The sequence below is a fragment of the Mastomys coucha genome, unplaced genomic scaffold (genome assembly GCF_008632895.1).
Source record: "Mastomys coucha isolate ucsf_1 unplaced genomic scaffold, UCSF_Mcou_1 pScaffold22, whole genome shotgun sequence".
NCBI classification, from domain to species: Eukaryota; Metazoa; Chordata; class Mammalia; order Rodentia; family Muridae; genus Mastomys; species Mastomys coucha.
The window spans coordinates 232,279,040-232,300,348 of NW_022196905.1; the positions used below are offsets into that span (position 1 = coordinate 232,279,040).

General features: G+C 51.8%; 1 protein-coding gene across 3 annotated transcripts in view; it reads left to right on the top strand.

Moving 5' to 3' along the window:
• Gnao1 (G protein subunit alpha o1) overlaps nt 1-20,922 on the top strand; it is a 158,198-nt gene extending 137,276 nt beyond the window's left edge. Inside the window, exons 5-9 of one of the 3 annotated variants that reach the window (XM_031340888.1) lie at nt 1,903-2,031; nt 3,011-3,140; nt 15,750-15,903; nt 18,364-18,579; nt 19,545-20,922. In XM_031340888.1, coding sequence (XP_031196748.1) covers nt 1,903-2,031; nt 3,011-3,140; nt 15,750-15,903; nt 18,364-18,551 — 601 coding nt within the window. In that variant the 3' untranslated portion in view covers nt 18,552-18,579; nt 19,545-20,922. Of the gene's footprint in view, nt 1-1,902; nt 2,032-3,010; nt 3,141-6,718; nt 6,873-8,983; nt 13,008-15,749; nt 15,904-18,363; nt 19,178-19,544 lie in introns of those variants that run through there. The other 2 variants (XM_031340887.1, XM_031340889.1) reach the window with 2 other exon arrangements.
• Nucleotides 20,923-21,309: the final 387 nt, after the last annotated feature.

A 21,309-nucleotide genomic window follows, 5' to 3' on the forward strand; every position in this document is an offset into this window, starting at 1 on the left:
TCCTCCCCCCTCCCTCTGAATCACCCACTCTCTCTGAATCCCCCACCCACCCAGGCTCATTCTCTGGCTCTCCTTTGCCACTCATGGTCACGTGTCCTGTGCTGCCTGTCTGAGAGAAAGCCAACAGCAAGACAGAGAGGGGAGACAGGTACACACACTGTCAAGGGTAGAAGGACCTCAAGGGTAGCTTTGCCTTGCCTTGTCTTGCCGTGTATCCCACGTTTACCTGGAATGTATTTTATAGTTCAGATGGGCTTCAGACCTCGCCATCCTTCTATCTCAGCTTCTTGAGTGCTGGGACTGCAGGTACATGCCACCACATCTTGCTTTCATAAATGCTATTTGGGGTCCAGCATTCTGTGCTTTTAGGAGTTAAACTGGCCCTCATAAGACTGTGAAAGTGCACAGCTCCAGGAGGAGCCATTAACATCCTAAGTCCCCAATTAATCACCATACCATACCACCCCACCCCAGTCCTGCCCTTTGTAGACCCCAGCCAGGCTCAGAGGGAAGGGGAGCGGGCCTGTTCCTAGACTGCTGTTCTGGTCCTCGCTCCCTTGGTGAGCATGATACTTCTTCACCTTACATGAGACCCTTCCACATCAATCATTAAGCAAGAAAATGTCATATAGACCTGCTTGCAGGCCAATCTTATGAAGCCATTTTCTTAGTTAAGATTTCTTCTTCCCAAATATGTCTAGGTTTGTGTCAAGTTGAAAAAAAAAAAAAAAACAGCCAGCATACATGGTTTGAGAGGCTTTGGTGAGACTCAGCCAGCATAAAGTGAGACCAGGGGCCAGCTTGTATGTTCAGAGGACGTTAGCCAGCCGAGGTAGGAGTAGCAAGACAAAGGAAAGGGTTCCCCAGGCCTGGTTTCCAACAGGATCGTGGAAATTAGCCAGAAAGAATTGGCCACTAGTGGCTGTGAACAAGGAGAGTTGGCCACTGAGGACTGAATGCAAAACCTTCCCAGTTACACTCTGGCTTCCTAAGGACCTGGGCAGGTCCAACATCACAGACCGACTCTGCTGCCTCAGCTCCTTCGCTTGACCACTCCCACTCTGCCCTCCATTTAGAGCATTTGGAGAACCCTGATTCCAAAGATCCAGGTTCCAGAGAGGTCCTACCACTGCCTGCCTGAGGTAGATTCCCCCGATCCCCACTTACAAAAGCATCAAATGGGAAGAGGTACACAGATGTCTTAGTAAAAAGGAAGGATCAAATGGTAGATGGATGCTCAGAGCTGCTCAGAGTACCACAGAGCTCTAAGAATGAAGACTCTGGAGCCATGGGACTGACCTGCACTGAGCTTCAGATTTTTTAATGTGTAAAGCAGTACATTTGCCACAGAGAAATTAAAGATGGAACATGAATACATGTAAAAAATAGAACCTGGGACTGGAGAGGTGGCTCAGTGGTTAAGAGCACTGGCTGTTCTTCCAGAGGACACAAGTTCAATTCCCAGTACCTGCACGGTAGTTCACAACTGTCTGTGACTCCAGTTCCAGGACATATGAAACCCTCTCTGGACTCTGTGGTATACATGCATGTGTTGCACAGACATATATGCAGATAAGACACACACATACTATAAAAAAAATGTATTTTTAAAAAGAATAGATGCTACCTATTGGCCATTATTTTTTTTAAATGAAGACATAACAGAACTGTGCTGTGAACTTGGTAGTCTATTTGTTGGGTTTGTATGCCCAGCTCCTTTGACTCTGAATAAGAGGACCTTAGAGACTGCAAATCTAAGACCCTCAGGTTCTCTCTTGCTTGTCCCCCATCCATTGGTCTTACAGTCAACCTTGCAAAGGCTATGGCTGATATCAGACTGTAAAGGTAGTGAGCCTAGAGCAGGGCCCAGGTCCATGGACTCTTGCATGTTGTCATCCCCAGCTACCTGGACAGCCTGGATCGGATTGGAGCCGCTGACTACCAGCCTACCGAGCAGGACATCCTCCGAACCAGGGTCAAAACAACTGGCATCGTAGAAACCCACTTCACCTTCAAGAACCTCCACTTCAGGTAAGGCCTAAGGAGATAGGGCATGGTGATGGGCCCTACAGTGATGGGCCTGAAGATGTGGCAGAGATTCCCTGCCTCACCTCATCTGAATAGCCAGGTAGTGCCTTGCCTCAAGGATCTTTCTCATTTGATCAGGCAGCTAGATACCAGAAAAAGCCAATCTGGGTATTTGGTTTCTGCCAAATTCAAAGGCTAAAAACAGCTTGCTTAAGAGTCCCTTGGACTGCTAGGCAGTGGTGGCACATGCCTTTAATCCCAGCACTTGGGAGGCAGAAGCAGGCAGATTTCTGACTTCAAGGCCAGCCTGGTCTACAGAGTGAGTTCCAGGACAGCCAGGGCTACACAGAGAAACCCTGTTTCAGAGAGAGAGAGAGAGAGAGAGAGTTAGTTCCCTGGAAGGGAATATGGCGGTAAGCCTGAACCAGGTGGGTAAGCCCAATCAATGCCTGGAAGACCAAAGCTCACTATAAGCGCAAAGCTAGAGAGGCTGAGAGAGCAGCTCTCCTGCTCATGTGCTGGAGAACCTGGAGAAGATGAGGCCTAAAAGAAAAACAAGTTTTTCCCCAGACGTAGGCTCCAAGGGCCTAAGAACAAGGTCTGAACTGTGCTGCCAGGTTTCCAGAGCACTACTGGGGGATTTTGTCTCCCAAGAGTAACCTTTATGTGCTAAGTAAGGCCTGGTGATCCATTCTGACTTCCAGGTCTGGTGTCTTGATATCATGTGAAACTAGGAGACCGAGAGGTGAGGCAGGGCTTTGAGTCAGTCTGCTTGAACACACGGTCCAGTCCTGGGACAGGTCTCACGGGTGATGAGAGCTGTCTGCAGTCCCAAGGGACTGTGTCCAGTCCCCAGGGTAGCAGTGGCTTGTCTGTCAGTCTGTTGGGGCTGAGGATGAGGTCCAGTGTGTCTACTGCTCACCACTCTTACCTCTAGCTCCCAGGCATCCCCGCCCTCACAGCTTTCCTTGACTCCCTGCAGGCTGTTTGATGTTGGGGGCCAGCGATCTGAACGTAAGAAGTGGATCCACTGCTTTGAGGATGTCACGGCCATCATCTTCTGTGTCGCACTCAGCGGCTATGACCAGGTGCTCCACGAGGACGAAACCACGGTGAGTGATGTCAAGTCAACAGGCGGAGTCCTCAGGCCTCGCTGAGGGGCTATGCCAGGCGCCCTTGCCTATTCTGTATTGACAAGGCAATCGCCAAGGGAGGCCAGTGTGGCAGAAGCAGCTGGGGGCCTCCTGCTGATGTTTATGTACTAATTCACTACAAATAACATCAGAGTTGGGGTCTTGGCCAGGAAGCACCTTGTTAGTAAACGATGGAGTCACAGAGCTGTCAGACCAGAAAAGAAAGTTTAGCAAATCCTACAGAGGCAGACTGAAGCCAAGCAAGGGCATATGCGCAACAGAAAAGGTAGTTTATCTTGTCTGCCCTTCCCTGGGTACTGACCATCTGGAGAGGTGTGGGGCTGCCTGGCCGAGAAGGACACCAAGACTGGAAGCATACTGGTGAGTGTCAAGTGTGGCTTTGGGCTTTCTCTGCCAAACTCAGTGTCTGAGACCTGCCCCCTGGCTTGAGAGGGAGGCCCTCGCCTGCCTTCCCCTTGGCCTCATCCTGGCTTTGCTGCCCATTGATATACTGCTAAATTCAGGCAGTGACTTTTCTGCCTCAGTTCCTGTCATGTGAAAGACAGACAGTAATGGCGCCAGCCTTGTCTAAGGCTGCTGATCACAGAAGCGTTTCTGGCTTAGCAGTGCCCAGCTTGTGGGTATATGATCACTGGTGATTGCCCTGAGCCAATCCACTGAGTTTTCCCCATCTGGAGTTTAAGCCTACAAGTCTGTGGACCTGTTCACAGAGCCTGGAAAGGGACCTCAAGTATGTGCTACTGGGTCATGGGAGGCAAGGCTGCTTCTGAAAGTGGGGATTGTGGCAGTAGGCTCACACTTTGGCATTGGCCTTCCTATCTGGAATATAATCAGACCCTTCACCCTGAGCCTTTGGGATCAGCACCAAGGGTCACTGGAGGGGCTTGTGGTCAGGCTAGCCTTGAACAAGGCCTGTCTTCCTTATGAGTCCGATTTGTTTACTGGGCCAGTCATTGCTGATGTGTGGGGAGGGTGTGAATAAACTCTGGGATATGTGCCGTGAGGGAACAGTGCTGGGAGAGAAGGACCCGCCGTCTTGAATGCCTTTGGGCCAAGTTGTTGGTAGGAGGGGTGATCCAGACTTTCATCACATTGCTAGCTGGGGTTCAGCGCTGTCACTCGCAGTGACTGTGACAGGCAGTGATCTAATCCCAAGCCCCAGAGTGGGGTGGGGAAAACATGCCTTCGACTGCTCTTGCATCCCAGACTCTGTGACTACCCGAAGCCTAGCACCCTCTCTGTTAGTTCATCCTTCCAGTTGACTGACCCAGGATGCTCTCCACCACTATGGGCTGCTTCTGTGCCACTAGAGCTTACTGGGTTCTTGCCCTTGGCCACATCAGGAAGTAGATGCTACACCCAACATGGAATTGAAAACAAGTCAAGGAGCTGGAGGCCGGACCCTTCCCACTGGAGCATGGCCTCTTCTTTGAGCCTGCCCTGACAGAGCCAAGGCCTGGGACCATCAGCTGTGAAGGTCAGGCCCTCAGTACTCAATCCCCAGAGCACAGAACAGACCTAAGGGACTGTCCAGTGGGCACCAAGCCTCATGGCCTCAGGTCTCCAGGTTGGGGGTAGCCGGCCCTGCCTGCCTGTCTATAAGCTTCTCAGTGGCCTTACTGCTCTGTAGCAGCCAGGCCCTGAGGCACTCTCCTCCAGTGTTCAGCCCTTCCCCTGCCTCCCACTCATTCTCCATTTTTCTTGTTTTCCTCCACAAGGGACGGAGGTAAGAACCTTGGGGAAGAAAAAACTTATGAGCCAAAATCAGAAGCAAGCTCTTCCCAGAGTTCTCCCTTCCCAAGGCTGGCCACCCAAAGGCCAAGGAAGAGCACCAAGCCTCTAGGGAGCAAGGGTTACCTTCCAACTTGCCTGCAGCCCAGACCCGAAGCTCCAGGTTATAGTGGCATGAACTAATACAATTGCTTTGGAACTAGCGGTTGTCGGAGGGGGGAGATGTGTGTGAGATGGACAATTTGGATTCAGATGGATCCAATCTGAGGCCTGGCATCACTCCTGCAAGCTGTGTGACCATGCATAATCGCCACATCTTCCTCAGGCTGGGCTGTGGGGAGGTGGTGGTAAAGCTGCCTTATGGGCTAAGAGCTGGAATGCTGTCTGCACAGACACCTCTCAGTAAAAGGCAGTTCCACTTCTATGCCCAGATGATGTAGCCGGGGGACAGGCGGTAGCATTCAGATTGGAGAGGCAAGATATAGGCACCAATTACCCAGTCCTTGGTCCTCGGCCTTCCCCGAAGCCAGCTCTGCACTTCCCTCCCTGGCCTGTGGGGAAAGGTGGAAAGACAAAGATGTCTGGAGGCAGCTCCTGGAGCTAGGCCAGGAAGGCCCTGCAGCTAGTGGCTGCCCACCACCGGACCAGCCACCCTGCCCGCTGCACCCTGGGACCCCTCGGGCTCATCTTGTCCTCGTACCTGCTCTCAGCGCCTCCCAGCCAGGCCACAGGCTGCCACAAGCTTCTCCACTACTACTGCCACGAACGCCTGCAGGGCCTTTTCTTACCAAAGCAAGGCCAAAACCATGGGCAGATTCTGAGAGACCCTCCAAGCCCAGCAGGTATGAAGCGCCTCCCTCTGATCAAACATGAGCTAAGAGTTGAAAGCAGCAGGTTTTCAGGGCCCCGCTGGGTGACTTTGCTGTGAATGCCAGCCCCAGGCTCCCTGCTGGCTTCTGAGCTGAGGCCATCCTCCCCATGCAGCCTTCCATCCCAGCCACACAGCGCCCAACCCAAGGCCGCTGAAGCTTGTGTAGGTGCCTCGCACAGCTGCCCCGGGACTTCCTGGGTCTGAGACTGATTGGATCAAATTTTCAGGATTTCTCCTTTTTCTTCTCTTGTGTTTGCTGTTGAGTTTTTAGCTTCCTTTCAGTTTTAATCTGTTTTGCTGAGTTTCTTCTTGGGGCTCTCCTAGCCCCTCTCCTGAGAAACCAGCCCCATCTCCCAGCTTTCCCAGAGAGAGCTTCCCTCAGCCCCGCCATAGCCCAGTCATCCAACAAAGTCACCCAACCAACCAAGGCCACAGCAACATCACCCCCGAGACACTGTCCCCCTGGTATCTGCTTCCAACTCGGGATTAATTCGAGGACCTCCCTCCTCGGTTAATGTTCTTCAACTGAATGCGTGCACCCTCCTGACCTCGCTGGCAAAAATGAATGAGACCCCGGTAGAGAAGTCTGCATGATCCACGATTTCGTGTAGACCATGTTGGATGGTGGTTGTACCCCTGTCCTCTACGTGCATGGTGCATGTCCTCTCCAGGGACTGCAGCCTCTGCAGTGACCTCACCGCCCTGCCCAGGCCGGCTCTCTCTGAAAGGGACAGCACTCCTGACCCACCCTGGCTCCAACCAAACCTGCCTGTGTGTGGAATGAAGCAGGGACATGTCCTGTCTGTCTCTGTCCCCAGTAATGTATTAAGAGCATTGGTGGCCCATCCCTCTGCTTGTCTCGCTGTGTCATAGCCACAGTAGGTCAGGGTGCTGGGTGCGGCCAGCCCTCACCTGTATCTCCACTCTGTTGCAGAACCGCATGCATGAGTCACTGAAGCTTTTTGACAGCATCTGCAACAACAAGTGGTTCACAGACACCTCCATCATCCTGTTTCTCAACAAGAAGGACATATTTGAGGAGAAGATCAAGAAGTCCCCACTCACCATCTGCTTCCCTGAATACACAGGTAGAGTCCTCCTCACCCCACACAGCCTCTGGCAGCCACAGGCTAGCCAAGGAAACAGATGCCTTTGCTGTGCTCTCGTATATAGCCCTCCAAAATCCACCCCTAAAGGCCTGTACTAGAGCCAGGCAGCTAGGGCCTAGGCCCCCAGCTTCTTGAATCTCTGTCTCCAGTGTAATATTAACAATCCTAGGGAGCTCAAGTGAAACATAGATAAGCAGAGCGTACATGCACAGTGGAAACCCACAACGTCAAAGGGATAACAAATCTGGTCTTAGAGTAGCAGGGTCCATCCCTACTCAGCCCCTGGAGAGAGGCCTAGGCAGGCCACAGCCTTTCCAGATAGGTTTCTTCATCCATGAGATGAGTGCTGTCATGTGGCTATCTCCCCCAACTCCTGCAGGTTTACCATAAGGGGGAAAGATGCCCCATGACTATGCAAAGCATGGCACTTGATATGTAGTCTGTGATCACTACAATTTGATGTCACTACTATGATCACAATGATAAACAGCTATTCTTTTTTATTTTATTTATGTGAGTGCATTGTAGCTGTCTTCAGACACACTAGAAGAGGGTAACAGATCTTATTACAGATGGTTGTGAGCCACCATATGGCTGCTGGGAATTGAACTCGGGACCTCTCGAAGAGCAGTCAGTGCTCTTACCCGCTGAGCCATCTCCAGCCCCCGATAAACAGCTATTCTAATAGCACCTCCCACATAAGTGGCCACAAGACTGACATGGCCCCTTGGCTGGGACAGACTCTGGCAAGCAGCAGGGCCTTGCCTATACTGCAGAAAGTGCAGGGACAAAAGGCCAGCTATCAGTGGCCAGGGACCCTGTGAGAGCTTCAAGCCTGGCAGCCCGATCAGGTGGCTATATAGTAAGCCCAGGACAAACCAGTCCTTGTCAGCTGTTCTCAGGTGACTAGCTCCTGGGGGACACAGATCCTGGCAGCATGGGCCTGTGGGTCGTGGCCTGAGGTCAAGCAAGCAGCACAGTGTTCTACACCCTGCTCTTCCTACACTCACTTCTTAAATCAGGTCGGTAGACCAGTAGGCCAGTAGGCATGGACCCCAAGAGCGTTCAGCTGAGGAGAGCAGGGCTCAGCCTCCCTTGTCAGCCAGCCAGATTCTTCTCCAGCTTTCAGATGGCCTGTGAGACCCCCCCTGGTGTGCTGGTCACCAAGATCACTTTGGAACTGAGTCAAGACAGAAGGAGACCCTAACTGAAAGGAGAGTAGCCTTACTTCCTGATTTAGCAAACAGCATAGTGTGTTAGATGCTCAAGGCCAGACCTGTGGCCTACACATATGCCTGAGATGGCTGAGACTCCTTCAGATTTGTCACCTCAGCTCTGCACTGTGGCTCAAATCCCAGTCCTCATCCAGCTCCTTCCTTAGCAAGTGGTACCAGCATGGACTATGCTGGCCCTGGATTCTCAGAAGCTGGGGCAGTGAGGGGAGGGCTTCCATGAGAAGTTGAAGTCTTGCCCATCTGTTCTTCCAAGCCAGCACTTTCTCTGAGACATCCTCTCCCTGGACTTACCAGGGAGCCACATCAATATGGGGACACCTTGGAAGAATGTGAGCAAGTCAGCTCTTAGTTGTCCTAAGGGAACGGAGGACAGTTGTCAAGAAGAGAAGGAGCCCATAGCACCTCATAGTCAGACAGAGTACACAGTCCTCCTACCTTATCCATAGTGTCTGGAGGGTCCTTGCCCACTCTGCAGTCTCACAAACACACAGAGAGGCAAACCTGCTTAAAGCCAGGCTTCCATCCCCCATCTGCAGCTTGTGGTGAAACAGAATTTGCATCTGGAGTCAGTAGGCAGTGTGATAAGAATGCAGTTTCCCAGGCAGTGGGCACCCTCAAACAGCCAGTCACCGGGATGTAGCATGCTCTGTTGCTTCCTAAGACGATCTCTGCTCTAAGTCTCCGCCTCCAGCTGGCTGGCATGAACCACTGTTGTTGGAGTTGCGCCCATAGACTTCCTACTCTGTTGCCTTCTAGTGGTCCTGAGGAAGCCGCTGGCCTGACACACAGGGACACGATGGCCAGCCCAGGGCTTGGGTACCTCCCCTCACTGACCCCTGCTCTTTCATCTTGCAGGCCCCAGTGCCTTCACAGAAGCTGTGGCTCATATCCAAGGGCAGTATGAGAGTAAGAATAAGTCAGCTCACAAGGAGGTCTACAGCCATGTCACCTGTGCCACGGACACCAACAACATCCAGTTCGTCTTTGATGCCGTGACAGATGTCATCATTGCCAAAAACCTACGGGGCTGTGGACTCTACTGAGCCCTGGCCCTACCCAGCCTGCCACCCACTCCTCCCCTGGACCCAGAGCTCTGCCACTGCTCAGATGCCCTGTTCACTGAAGAAAAGCCTGGAGGCTGGCCTGGAGGGGGCAGGAGGAGGCATCCTTTTAGCATCCCCACTCTACCCAACTCCAGCTGCATGACATGTGGGAACAGGGTTGGACAGAGGTGTGGAGCACCACACCACAAGGCCAGAGACCACTGCATGCCACGTGGGTGCTGCTCACTGGTCAGCTGTGTCTCTTACTCAGAGGCCAAGTGGGTAACACTGCCATTTGGTTCAGAATGGGCATGTCCTGTTCTCTGTACCTCCTATTCAGTGACCTGGTGTCTCTTCCACCTTGGTGATAGGATGGCCGGCAGGATGGCCCCGTGGCAGGTGCTGCTTGATTAGAGGATAGTCGATGCCATCTCTCAGCTTTCCATGGGGTCTGTTTGGTAGAGTGCAGTTCCGTCAACAAAAGCCAACATGGAGTTGGGCCACTTTGGGGGTGCAAAGACTCAGACTTTGGGGAGGGGTTCTCTCCTCCTTCACCTTGGTCATCTTCCCTTACCTTTGTGCTCCCCAGGATACTCAGCCCTGACTCCCATGGGGTTGGGACTATTCCTTAAGACTGGCTGACTGCAAAGGTGCATTGATGGAGGAACAGTCCTGTGCTACAGAATTGGAGGTGGGGGGCTGAGAGGGGAGGCAGCTCTTTCCTGGTAGGCTAATGACAAGCCCTGAGAATGCCATCTGCTGGCTCTACTCACATGGGCTTAACTGTCCTGGGTGGTAGTAAATAGACAAGCTACAGGCTTCAGGTCACAGAGAGAGCAGGCAGCAGTCTTGCAACTGCAGATTATTTAGGCAGAAACATAAGAACCTTATGAGCCAGGCCCTGAAGTCAATGCCCTGCTTTACTCCACCCTTGGTCAGGAAGTAGGAAGCCCTTGGTATATTCCTGGTCTCAGGGCAAACAATGAGCTAGCACCCTGAAGGGTGAGCTCAGTATAAACCAACTCAGACATACAGCCAGCCCCCTAGATAGGTAAAAGTTCTAGGAACCTAGGGAGGGGCTTTGCTGCAGAGATTCTTAAGCAAAAAGGTGTGGTGTAGCTAGCCTCAGCTGACTTTGGACAGTCAGCATATGTCCCTGCCATTCCTAGACATCTCCAGTCAGCTGGTACCACAGCCAGTGGTTCAGGTTTGAATGCTCGTGTGGCAGGCTTGACCGATGCAGATGTGCCCCCAGGCAGTCAGCAAAGGTCTATGAGTCTCTTGCTGTCCTCAAGCCCTGTATTTTCCTGGCCTCCACTCTGAGCCCTGCTCTGTCACACGGCAGGGAAGACCCTGACCCTCTTTCATAGTCCCTGTGACCTTGCCACCAGCTCTGGACCTTTTGGTTCCAACAAGAACAGAACTCTGGGTGGTCTAAGGAGACATGGGGACCTTCCCCAGTGCCAAATGCTCGTAAGGTTTCTCTGGGAATTCACTCCCCGTCTGGGTGATCCTCTGGGGAGCCCACCCCAGTCTGGCTGCCTTGCCCTTCCCCCTCTACCCATATTTGCCTCTGCTGTGTGCATCTCCATTGTTTTAGGACCCTGTGTCATATACTAGGGGGTGACAAAGCACAGCCTGTAGACCATGGTCTCAGTGACCTGCTGTGATGGTGAAGGCCTGTCCTTGGGCCAACAGCAGTTATTTGTCAGCAGCACCCCTGTGTGTGGCCACCTGTGTCTACAGGCTGTAACCCCAAGTTTAAAAGCACCTGCTGTCAAGGGATGTTGTCCAAGCCCCATCTTTTAAGACCATTTCTAGGAAGGTAGAAGTCACCACCCCTAGCCATCCCCCTATGGCTCCCATTCTCCAAGTAGCCCCTCCAAATCACTGCAGCACAGTTGCCAGAGCCCTCAGCTAGAATCAGGGCCTGTACCCAACCTCCCCACTCCTATCCCCAAGGCTGCCTCCTGCTCAACCGACTGTGTTCAGCCTAGTGCCATGCACCACTCTCAGCCTTCCAAGGTAGGGAAGTTTCGGGCTGTTCACTGTAAGCCTTCAAGAGCATGGCCCATAGGGAAAGCTGTCCTGTCTCCCATCCATATCATCACCAGCAACTCTACCATGGAGGGACAAATGTGTGTGACAGATGAATCTTGGCTCCGCCGTGGCTTTGGGTATGGGGAAAGTGTTGAAAGTGACCAGATCAGGGGAATGGCCCTTATGTGCAGTGGCCGTGTCCCCAGAGGGGCCATGCTATGGTTTCTGAGCAGTCTAACTCAGGCTAGGAGCCAGTTTCCAGGAAGAGTGCCTTCACCATATTCGTGGAACCGTGCCTGTTGCCTAGGTGCCTGTGGGCAAATCCTGTGCCCTGTGCCAATGTCCATTCCAAGAATCTTCCCTTTAAGCATAGGTAGAGGCCCCTGAGCTGGTGGACTCTGGGCTGAGCTGTGGAGGGTGCTAGTGGACTCTGGTTTGGCGATGAGGATGGACCCCCCACCCCCAGTCTGAGCTACTCATTAGTGGTACTGGCCTTCAGCCTCTTGCAATCTCTTCTGTGGATGGAGCCCCTAGATCCTGGTGTCCTGTCCCATCCCCTCTTGGACCATGCAGAACACCTCCATCATCTCAGCCTCGTAGCCCAGGCCCATACCCTGCTGTTGGGAACTGGAGGCATCTGACCTGTGTGGTCTGTCCTGGATGTCACTGAGTGCCCTGTTCAACTCCATACCCAGGCTCTCCACAGTGAAGGTTGGCAGTGCTTCATGCCAGCCCTTGTCCTCTGCAGAAAGTACTGCTACAAGAGATGTACCCATGGTTCCCATGTACTACATGCTGTATGTAGCCAGTGACCTGAGGACAGGGTTTACTCTCCTGACCCTCTCCTCGTCTCCATCTCACCCAGCCTGTTGTCATGGAGATCTCTCACACCCAGGAGACTCCTGAACCCTCCAGATCTTCCCTTCTGACCCAGTAGTAGCTTGCCGCACTCTTCTGAAGATCCTGGGGGTGGGCATAGAGCATCTTCTAGCTGCCACCCCTTTTTTCTGGGCCTCCTGGTAAGCTCCGGGTATAGCCCCACAGCTCTCAGGAACCCAGTCCTGAGGCTCCACCTCCATTGTATCTGAGCTACTGGAGGCAAGCACCGTCCAGGCTGTTGATCCCACCAAGCTACAAGCTAAAGAAAGTTCCAGCATCCCAAAGACCTGGCTTCCCACCCCCCAGCGCTCAGTAAGGAGAGCCTTGTAGGCATCTGCTTAGAAAGCGGTGCTCAGGCTCACAGATGCTCCCCCATACTAGATGATGGCCATGTCAAGGAGGGAACAGGTAGAAGAAAACAAGAAATAATGGCCCCTATCCAAAGTCTTGGGCCCTCTAGGCAGAGTGCAGTGCCCTATGACAGGCAGCTTTCTTCTCTTCCCCAGGAACAAAAGGCTACCAGCAGAAACAGTACCTTTCCCAGAAGCCCTCTGGCACCCCCCTTTCCTCTCCCCTTAGCAACCTGCACCAGCCACAGTTGCCTGCCCAGCATAGACAGCAGCCCTCCATTTCCTGGTGTTCTCCCTGACTTCTGACTTGACCCCTGTGCCTGATATGCACGCACCCTCAAGTCCCAGGCCAAAGGCTGGGCACCCCACGTTCCCCTTAGCAGAGCCTTCTTAGGTGCACCAGCCCCATCTCTTGACCCATCGCCATCACCTACCCTCATTAACTGTAATTTTGTAAGAAGAGTGACTTGCTAGTTAATAAATTCCTAGTTATTGTAATAATTTATTGGCTGCCATAATGTATTTATTAGTCACCCACCATTAATAAAAAGTGCCAGCTCTTTCTAGCATGAGTGTGATGTGTTGTATCAGTGCCAGATAAGCCCCCGTGACAGGTACCCACAGTCTCAGGACTGTGGGCCACCTAGCAGAGTAGGCATGGCAGTGCTGGGAGTGCTGGCCACCCTCCTCGCTCCCAGCTTGCCAAGGACAGATGACAGATCTGCCCCGTGCTAAGCTGCTTCCCAGGCCCAGGGCCCTAGTAGACTACTACCTGGTGTCTCAAGATAGCTAGGAGCCATGGCACATGCTCTGGTGCTGGTCATTGGGACATGGTTTTCTGCTGTGCTCAGCTCTGCTGCCACTTGGGCAGGGAGTGGACTGGGAGGACTTGTGCCTGGGGAAGAGTCCAGTGGCTCCGTGCGAAGGTGGTAGGGGGCAGGTGGCTGCTGGCCATCTGTGACCCTGACTTCTCTCTCGCGCACTTTTTTTTTTTTCAAATGGTGTGTGATATGAATGTACCTGGCACCTGTTTGCTCCTGTAAGTACAAGCGTTGTGCTCTGGACATGGTGGTAATGAGCTCTTGAGGGACGGCTGTCAGGCTGAGCATGGGAAGAATCTCAGTACCGGCGCAAGCTCCCCCACCAGCAGCTCACGGCCCTCCCAGAATTCTGTCCGGGCCTGCTGCGTGCCCTGACCCTGCAGAGCAGGTCTGTGTACATCCTCAGACCCCAGGACCTCAGACCTTGTGAATGCCTGTGGTCACTGTGTTACTGGACTCTGAGTGGATTACAGTGTTGGGGTAGGGACTGTGGTGGGCTGAGACTCAGTAGACAGGGATCCAGAAGCCTTGGTGACCTACTCTTGAGTCCTCCAAACCTAAGCTTTAACAACCCTTAAGGATCCTTCAGCCCTGTCCATAGCAAGTGGCTCCCAACTTTAGCTTGTTTAACTCTGGAGACCCGTCTGTGATCTCCTGGTCCTCAGAGTTCCCAGTGTCTACACTGTGCCCATCGCCATCTGTAGACTCGGCAGCTCTTGGGACACAGGGGCAGTGGCGTTGAGAACTTGCTTCTGGCTGAGGTTTTGCAATGACAGCCATAGGACATGGTGCCCCTGTGGGGTAAAATGTCTTTTCCTGTTGAATCTTCGGGGTCTCAGAGCTTCCTTATCAGACTTGCATTGGTTGCCAGTGTCACAGTGCTGGGTCCTGAACATAGGGCTACATGAGCAGACTCTCCATGAGCAGATACACCAGCAGGGCACTGGGAAGTGAATCGTGTGTAAAGGACGGGGAGGCTTTATCAGAGAATAAGAATGGCGGACAGTCTCGGGGTTTGCTTAGCAGAGTCAAAGGACAGTAATTCACTGCAGATTCAAGAGGCACAATATTTTTTTTTCTGTTGCCCAGGGGATGTGGAAAGCAGCTGAGAACTTGGGCTGTGCACCCCCCACATTACCATCAACCCTCAGAGCCCAGTGCACACCTGTTTCTTGCAGGGAGTGGGGGTGGGGTGGAAGCCAGAGTCTCCAGCATGCTAGGCAAGCACTCTACCAACCCAGCCACACCTCCGGGGACTATTCTATTCTCTTTAGGGTTCCAATTGTGTCACCTTATTGTCCCCCACAGGCTGATGAAGCTAAATGACACAAGGCAGGTAGTGCTGGGCATGGTGCTGGTGCAAGGCAGGTCCCAAGGACCACTAGCAGTCACCGAATCATCTTTCTTAGCCTCCTGCTCAGCCGGGAATGCAGAATGGCCACCGGGCCAGCAGCTAACGCAGCTCCTCCTCTTTGTTTCAGGTCCATGAGCTTCAGCAATGTTCACCAACACCCACCCCCACTCTGTCCTACTTCCTTTTACCTGCTAGAGAGAGCTAGTGTGGATTGCTCGGAGCTTGGGTTCAGACCCGGGTGATGAGATTCCCAGAGCTAGAACAGACTGTTTAGGACAATAAGAAAGGCTGCCCCCTCCTCCCACACCTCTCTGTGCAGGAAGAGGTTCACTGACAGATTAAGGCTCTCCTCTCCCACAAGAAATAGGTGAATGCACTCGGCTTCCTGAAGTAAAACAAGTGGCCCTTGCCTAGGACGGATGGTCATCCTCCTGAAACTCAGGCTTTTGTTTTGGGTGCCCGTCACACTCAGCCATTTACTAGACAAATTTCTGTATACAAGATAGTAATTCATATCTGCCATACCTAAGACCTTGTGGGGATGCTTGCGGCTGGTTGAGGCCCAGCAAGAGGAGGCATCCATTGGCCCATCCTCAGAAATGGCCCTCCACATTCCTTGAATAGCTACCCTCAAGGATGCTAGTAATGGTCACACCATCATCTTCCCGGTGTGTACCCTCCCGCCTGGTATCCCATGAAAGGCCTGAGTGGGCTAAGCAGGATCTAGACACAGGGAGAAACCCCAGCTGACTCCCGTCTAGCAACATGCACACACACACACACACACACACACACACACAATGTTTTAGAGAGACTATCACATGCCTAGTGACTCTGCCATTCAGATTCAGAGTATCCTAACCTCAGCCTCACCCAGAGAGCCACAGCTGGTTCCCGGGCTGGTCTCCCATTGGCCCAGAATGGTGGATACCTGGCATGCTAGCCTCAGATGCACCATGATGTGTATCCACCTGTAGGCTTTATACACCGAACTCATGGAGGAGCCTGGGGTTCCAGGCCTCCTGGGTGCTAAACAGTCCAGTCTCTCTTTATACCTAATTCTCTTCTTCTCTTCCCTGTCTCTGTGTGTGTGTCTCTCTGTCTTGCTCTCTCCCCTCCCCACCGGGGCTGCAGAACCGCATGCACGAGTCTCTCATGCTCTTCGACTCCATCTGTAACAACAAGTTTTTCATTGATACCTCCATCATTCTCTTCCTCAACAAGAAAGACCTCTTTGGCGAGAAGATTAAGAAGTCACCTTTGACCATCTGCTTTCCTGAATACCCAGGTGCGTGTTCTCATGGCCCTGTATAAGAGAAAGTTCCTGCCAGGCTTGATTGTGGACCTGGATCCCCTGAGCCCCTATCCCCACCCCCGACACAAGCCTGGAAAAGACACCAAATGGAATCCCACAGCCTGTGGGCTTCGGGGACAGGCTGGGCCGGCACTGTGCAGACCAGCTAGAGAGCAAGGGGCCAGTGCAGGAGTCTGTCAGTATATTGGAGAAGCGCTGAGACATGAACAGTCGTGGACATGACCCTGAATAGGCAGAAGCCAGAGCCAAGCCACGGGTACCACAGCTGTTGATTCAGGGATCAAGGCAGGGACAGGACCACTGCTGTCCCTGTGCTTTTCCCCCTGCGGTCTCAGGACTTAGTAGGAAAGCCTTCCAAGTTCTTACGAGATGCCTGTGCTCACCCTGGCCCAGCACAGTGGCCTTCTTGTGAAAGGAAAGGGGCCGGTAGCCTCTGAGTATGGCTCAGGCACCTGTGCTCTGCCACCGGGTCCTTCTGAACATGCCACACCTTTGCCATCATGCCAACTCTCCTCCCTCTCGTACAATCACACAAAACTGCTTTTTCCCCCCTCTAGAACACACCACTCCATGCATTACAAGTTTTCTCCACCCCTTTGTGCATTTCTTCTGCCTTTGCTTGGCCTTTTTTCCCCACTTTGTATCGTTCTCAGAGTTGGGGGTGGGAATGAATCACAGCCGGCCTGCCCCTACCCCATGCCAAAAAAGCTCTTTCCCATAGGAGGGAAAGGCTAAAGGCAGGGTTGATTCCATGCCAGAGACCAGCCCCGCCGTTTAGAGACTGGACAGTTTTCGGGATCCCTTGGAGCAGAATCACGTTGAGGATAAGACCAACACCTTACAAAGGCAGAGGGGGTATCCCGTACTCCAGGAATGGGTGCACATTGCTTGGACCTGGAACTCACTCACTGACATAGCTCAGGAGTTAGTCTGTGGCACTGGTCTCAGGTCCTAGGGCCACACAGGTCCCCAGAGCCAACCAAGGGGGTCCTAAACTACAGTGCAGGTGGATGACAGTCTCTCTCAGCTCCTTCACTAGCCAAAACAGCTGTGTTAAGGAAAAGGCCCACCAGCTTGTACTGTGGGGCTTGTAAAGTGCAAGGTGCATAGGGAGCCAGGTACTTAATCTGCTGCACCACATTTTTATCTGGGTGCCATAACAGACCATGATGGCACCTCAGGGTGGCAAGAGGAGTGGTGAAAGAGATGGATGTTTGGTACCAGGTCTACATAACTGATGGTTGGTGCTACCGTGGTACTGTGGGAACCAAGGATGACCCTCTGCAGGCAGAGCAAGTGCAGAAACGCCCCCAAAAAGCCAAGGAGGCCATGCCAGTAAGGAATTCAGCAGCTCTTAGCAGCCACTGCTGAATTTCTCAGCCTCAGCAAGAATGTGGCCTGGGTGGCCAGTCTCACTGGTGTGGAGTAGGTGCTGGATGTCCCCAGTTCTCCAGGGCCTGCAGAGGATACAGTTCAAGTACAAACAGTACACATAATAAGCAGTCACAGTGGCATGTCACGGTGGGATATGGAGGTATGAGGACACAGAATGAGTAGGAGGAAGCGGGTTAGGAAGTCACTGTCTGAGAGACTGGGTGGGCCAGGGTGTGCAAGGTAACTGCGTAAGAACACCAGACTCAGCAGAAGTGGTGTCGTGGGGCGGTACCTCCATCTGGAAGTCTGCCTGTTCTTGGAGCTTTCCGGCTGGGAAGCTCCTTAGTAGGGCAGCCTCTGGCACTCCCTGCTCTCTGGTGGCTTTGCTGTAGCTCAGCACTGATCAGTTCCTAGCACACATCAGATGCCTCACAACTACCTATAATTTCCATATCCAGGAGATCCAATGCCCTATCTGGCTTCCATGGGCACCTGCACTCACATGTGCATATTATACATATGCATAAATAAAAGAGTCAAACAGGCTGGAGAGATGGCCCAGTGGTTAAGAGCACCCACTACTCTCTCAGAGAACTGGGTTTGATTTCCAGCATCCACACAGCAGCTCACAACTGTCTATAACTCCTGTTCCAGGGGACGCAACATCCTTTTCTGGCCTCTTCAGACAAAAGCTGCATGTGCTACACAAACATACATACAAGCATACATACACAAAAAACTAAATTTTAAAAAAGTGTTAGGGAGTTGTTATACATTTCAGCTTTATGCCATGGAACAGTGCTTGTTAATCTTGTAGACATGAGATCATCTGTGGCCATTGCTCTGCCCAGAACCATCCCAGGCATACAATACAAACACAGTAAGTAAAGGGCTTTGGTAGTTTGTAGCTTCCAGTGCAGCCTTGCCCTGGGGAATGGGGTGAGGTAAACACTGCTGTTCCCTCCTGTCTCACCTCACCTGCTCTGCCTCCTGACCAGCCCATTCACGCCCATCTCTCACTAGGGCCTCTCTCGCTTGTTCCTCTGTATCTTCCTACAGGCTCCAACACCTATGAAGATGCAGCTGCCTATATCCAAACACAGTTTGAAAGCAAAAACCGCTCACCCAACAAAGAAATTTACTGTCACATGACTTGTGCCACAGACACGAATAATATCCAGGTGGTATTCGACGCTGTCACCGACATCATCATTGCCAACAATCTCCGGGGCTGCGGCTTGTACTGACCTCTTGTCCTGTATAGCAACCTATTTGGTAATGATTCCAGCACTCACAGAACAGCTTGTGTACACACACACACACACACACACACACACACACACACACACGCACGCACGCACGCACGCACACACCACTAACCAGTGCAAGTTGGTAAATAAACTTTAAAGAGGCATAACGTAACCTTATCTATACACAAGTATATATTAGAAAAAAATGTTTTTAGTTAATACTCAAAAGAGCTGCGGACAGAACTGACCACCATCCCTAGCTCATCAGTTTTCCTGGGACAGCACATGAGCATGCACACATGTGCGTGCACACACTCACATAGGGCATGGTGGGAGTCTGGGTTGGCAATCCTTCCTCTAGATAGCCCCAGGGCTATGAGCAGGACAGGCAGAGAGAGACCTGGTTCTCTCCAGCCTGCCCCCATCTGCATCCTACCACAAGGCTGCCTGCTCAGTTCTGCCCTGCTCCTCACCAAATTCCAAAACCATTTAAGACAATGGCCAACACTCAAAACATCCCCCTACCCAATAGCCACAACAGAAAACTCTAAGGACCCTTCACTTCTGCGTGGTGGTGGTGGTTGTTTATTTCAAGAATCTAGAAGAATCATTGCTCCGATCAATCCACTGTCTCCTGAGTTTTCTTTATTCATGGGAACAGGGAAAAATTAGAGAGATGGGGGACCTGGTCTGCTTTTTCAAATAATTGAGGGGAGGGAATGCATGAGCCATTGCCCAAACTCGCCTACAGAGTTTAAGCCAGATTCCCTCGAAGAGGGCCCGTGGATGAGGTGTGAGTGGTTGGGGAGGGTTGGACTAGCAGACCCAGGTCAGAAGCAAGGTATAAGATAGGCATGGGCTTCCCTACTAAGGGCTCCCCACTGTGCCCCACCACCTGCACTAGTTAAATGTTCTAGGTTTGTTGGTTGGTTGGTTGGTTGGTAAAGTCAAAGAAAATGGTCAGACTGGCCCCTATCTCTCTCTCTACAGACTGCTTCATGGACTCTTTGCTGTTGATGTTGATCTCCTGGTAGCATGACCTTTGGCCTTTGTAAGACACACAGCCTTTCTGTACCAAGCCCCTGTCTAACCTACGACCCCAGAGTGACTGACGGCTGTGTATTTCTGTAGAATGCTGTAGAATACGGTTTTAGTTGAGTCTTTACATTTAGAACTTGAAAGGATTTAAAAAAAAAAAAAACATTTCTCATGTGCTTTGTAGCTTTAAAAGAAAAAAGAAAACTCACCATTTCATCCATATTTCCTTTTTATTTTGAAGTAAAAAAAAACAAAACAAAAAAACCATACATGTCAGTACCCATACCCTCCCCCTCTCTCCACCCCAGCACTAATTGGGGCTGGCACACAGCAGCAGTGCTGGGCCTGGTGCCTCCCAGGGCTTCTGTGCAGCCCATGGCTGGTGGGAACATGTCAGGCTAGGCTTTCTAGAAGGCCACTGGCCACTGTACCCACCCTTCCCCATGCCTGTCGGCTGCCCAGACACCTCACATACCACCAGGCAGTGGCAGCTCCGCCCTGCCCAACCACGCAACTCCAAAAACACTCACTCAAAGTTTGCGTAGAAAAAGCACAGCTCTGGCAGGAGTAGCTGCCACAGACAACGCTCATCATCTATAGAAATCCAGCCCTATAGAAGCAAGTCACCCCGCCCCTTCCTACACTCCCTTTGTGTTGTTACTTTTTGGTTTTTTTCTTCTTGTCCGAATGAGTACTTTCCATGCATACCTGACCAGCTCTGCCGGTGTCTGGGGAATGGGGTTGTGTGGTTTGGTTTTTGTTTTTACTTTAACATCACAGCCTCTGGCCTTGGGCAGAAGCCCTCCCTTGTGTGTGGCCCCCTTCTCCACCTCTCCTCTCTGTTCCAGTGAACCTGTGTTCCCTCGCACTCATGTTGGGATGTTTGTGCTGCAGATAAAAAGAACAAAAAAATAAATAAATAAAAGTTTTTAAATACCACAAGATGGAAGAAAAACAAAAAAAAAATTAAAAAGATGGAATGTAGTGTTTACATTAAAGCCAGTTTTCATGATCAGTCCTATGTCATTTCTACTTGACTAGTATCTAACCCCAGACCTGTTCACGGTTTCACTTTTAAGACAATATTGCTGAAGACCAGTCACAGCCATTTCAATAAAGGAAGTAAAAAGACAAAAAACAAAAAATTAAAATACAGAAAAAAAAACTTGAAAAAAAGGAAAAAAGTAAAAATAAATAAATAAATAAAAAGCCCACGGGTCTTTGTAAGCCTTTCTATTCCCAACGGTGAGGTTTCTGTGACACCTGACACTGCCAGCCTACTTCTCTAATGGATTCCTGTGTAGCTCAATAAAGAGAATGTTTGTCTGTACCCGAGTCTCACCTTCTGCCTTCCAGACGATCGTGCCTGGGGTGGGCTTCGCTCCGACAGGAGACACTCAGCCACATACCCTGGGAGGGTGGTGGGTCAGGAATTTCTCCACAGGATCGTCTAGGTCCCTCCACATTTTGTCATTGAGGGGAGACAGTTCAGAAGCACAGTCTTTCCTTTTTCCTCCTCTCCTCCCCTATCCCCCCTCTCTCCTCTTTCTCTTCAGCATGCATGCACACGCTCTTGCAGGCACATGTATGCACACACACACACACACATAGAGGAATGAGAACAGGAAGATGGGCGGCTTCTTTTTGCTGCAACTCCTCCAGCACAGCTGGCTTTCTGGTTCCCAGTGGTCTGAGACTGGGGGAGGAAAAGCAAAGA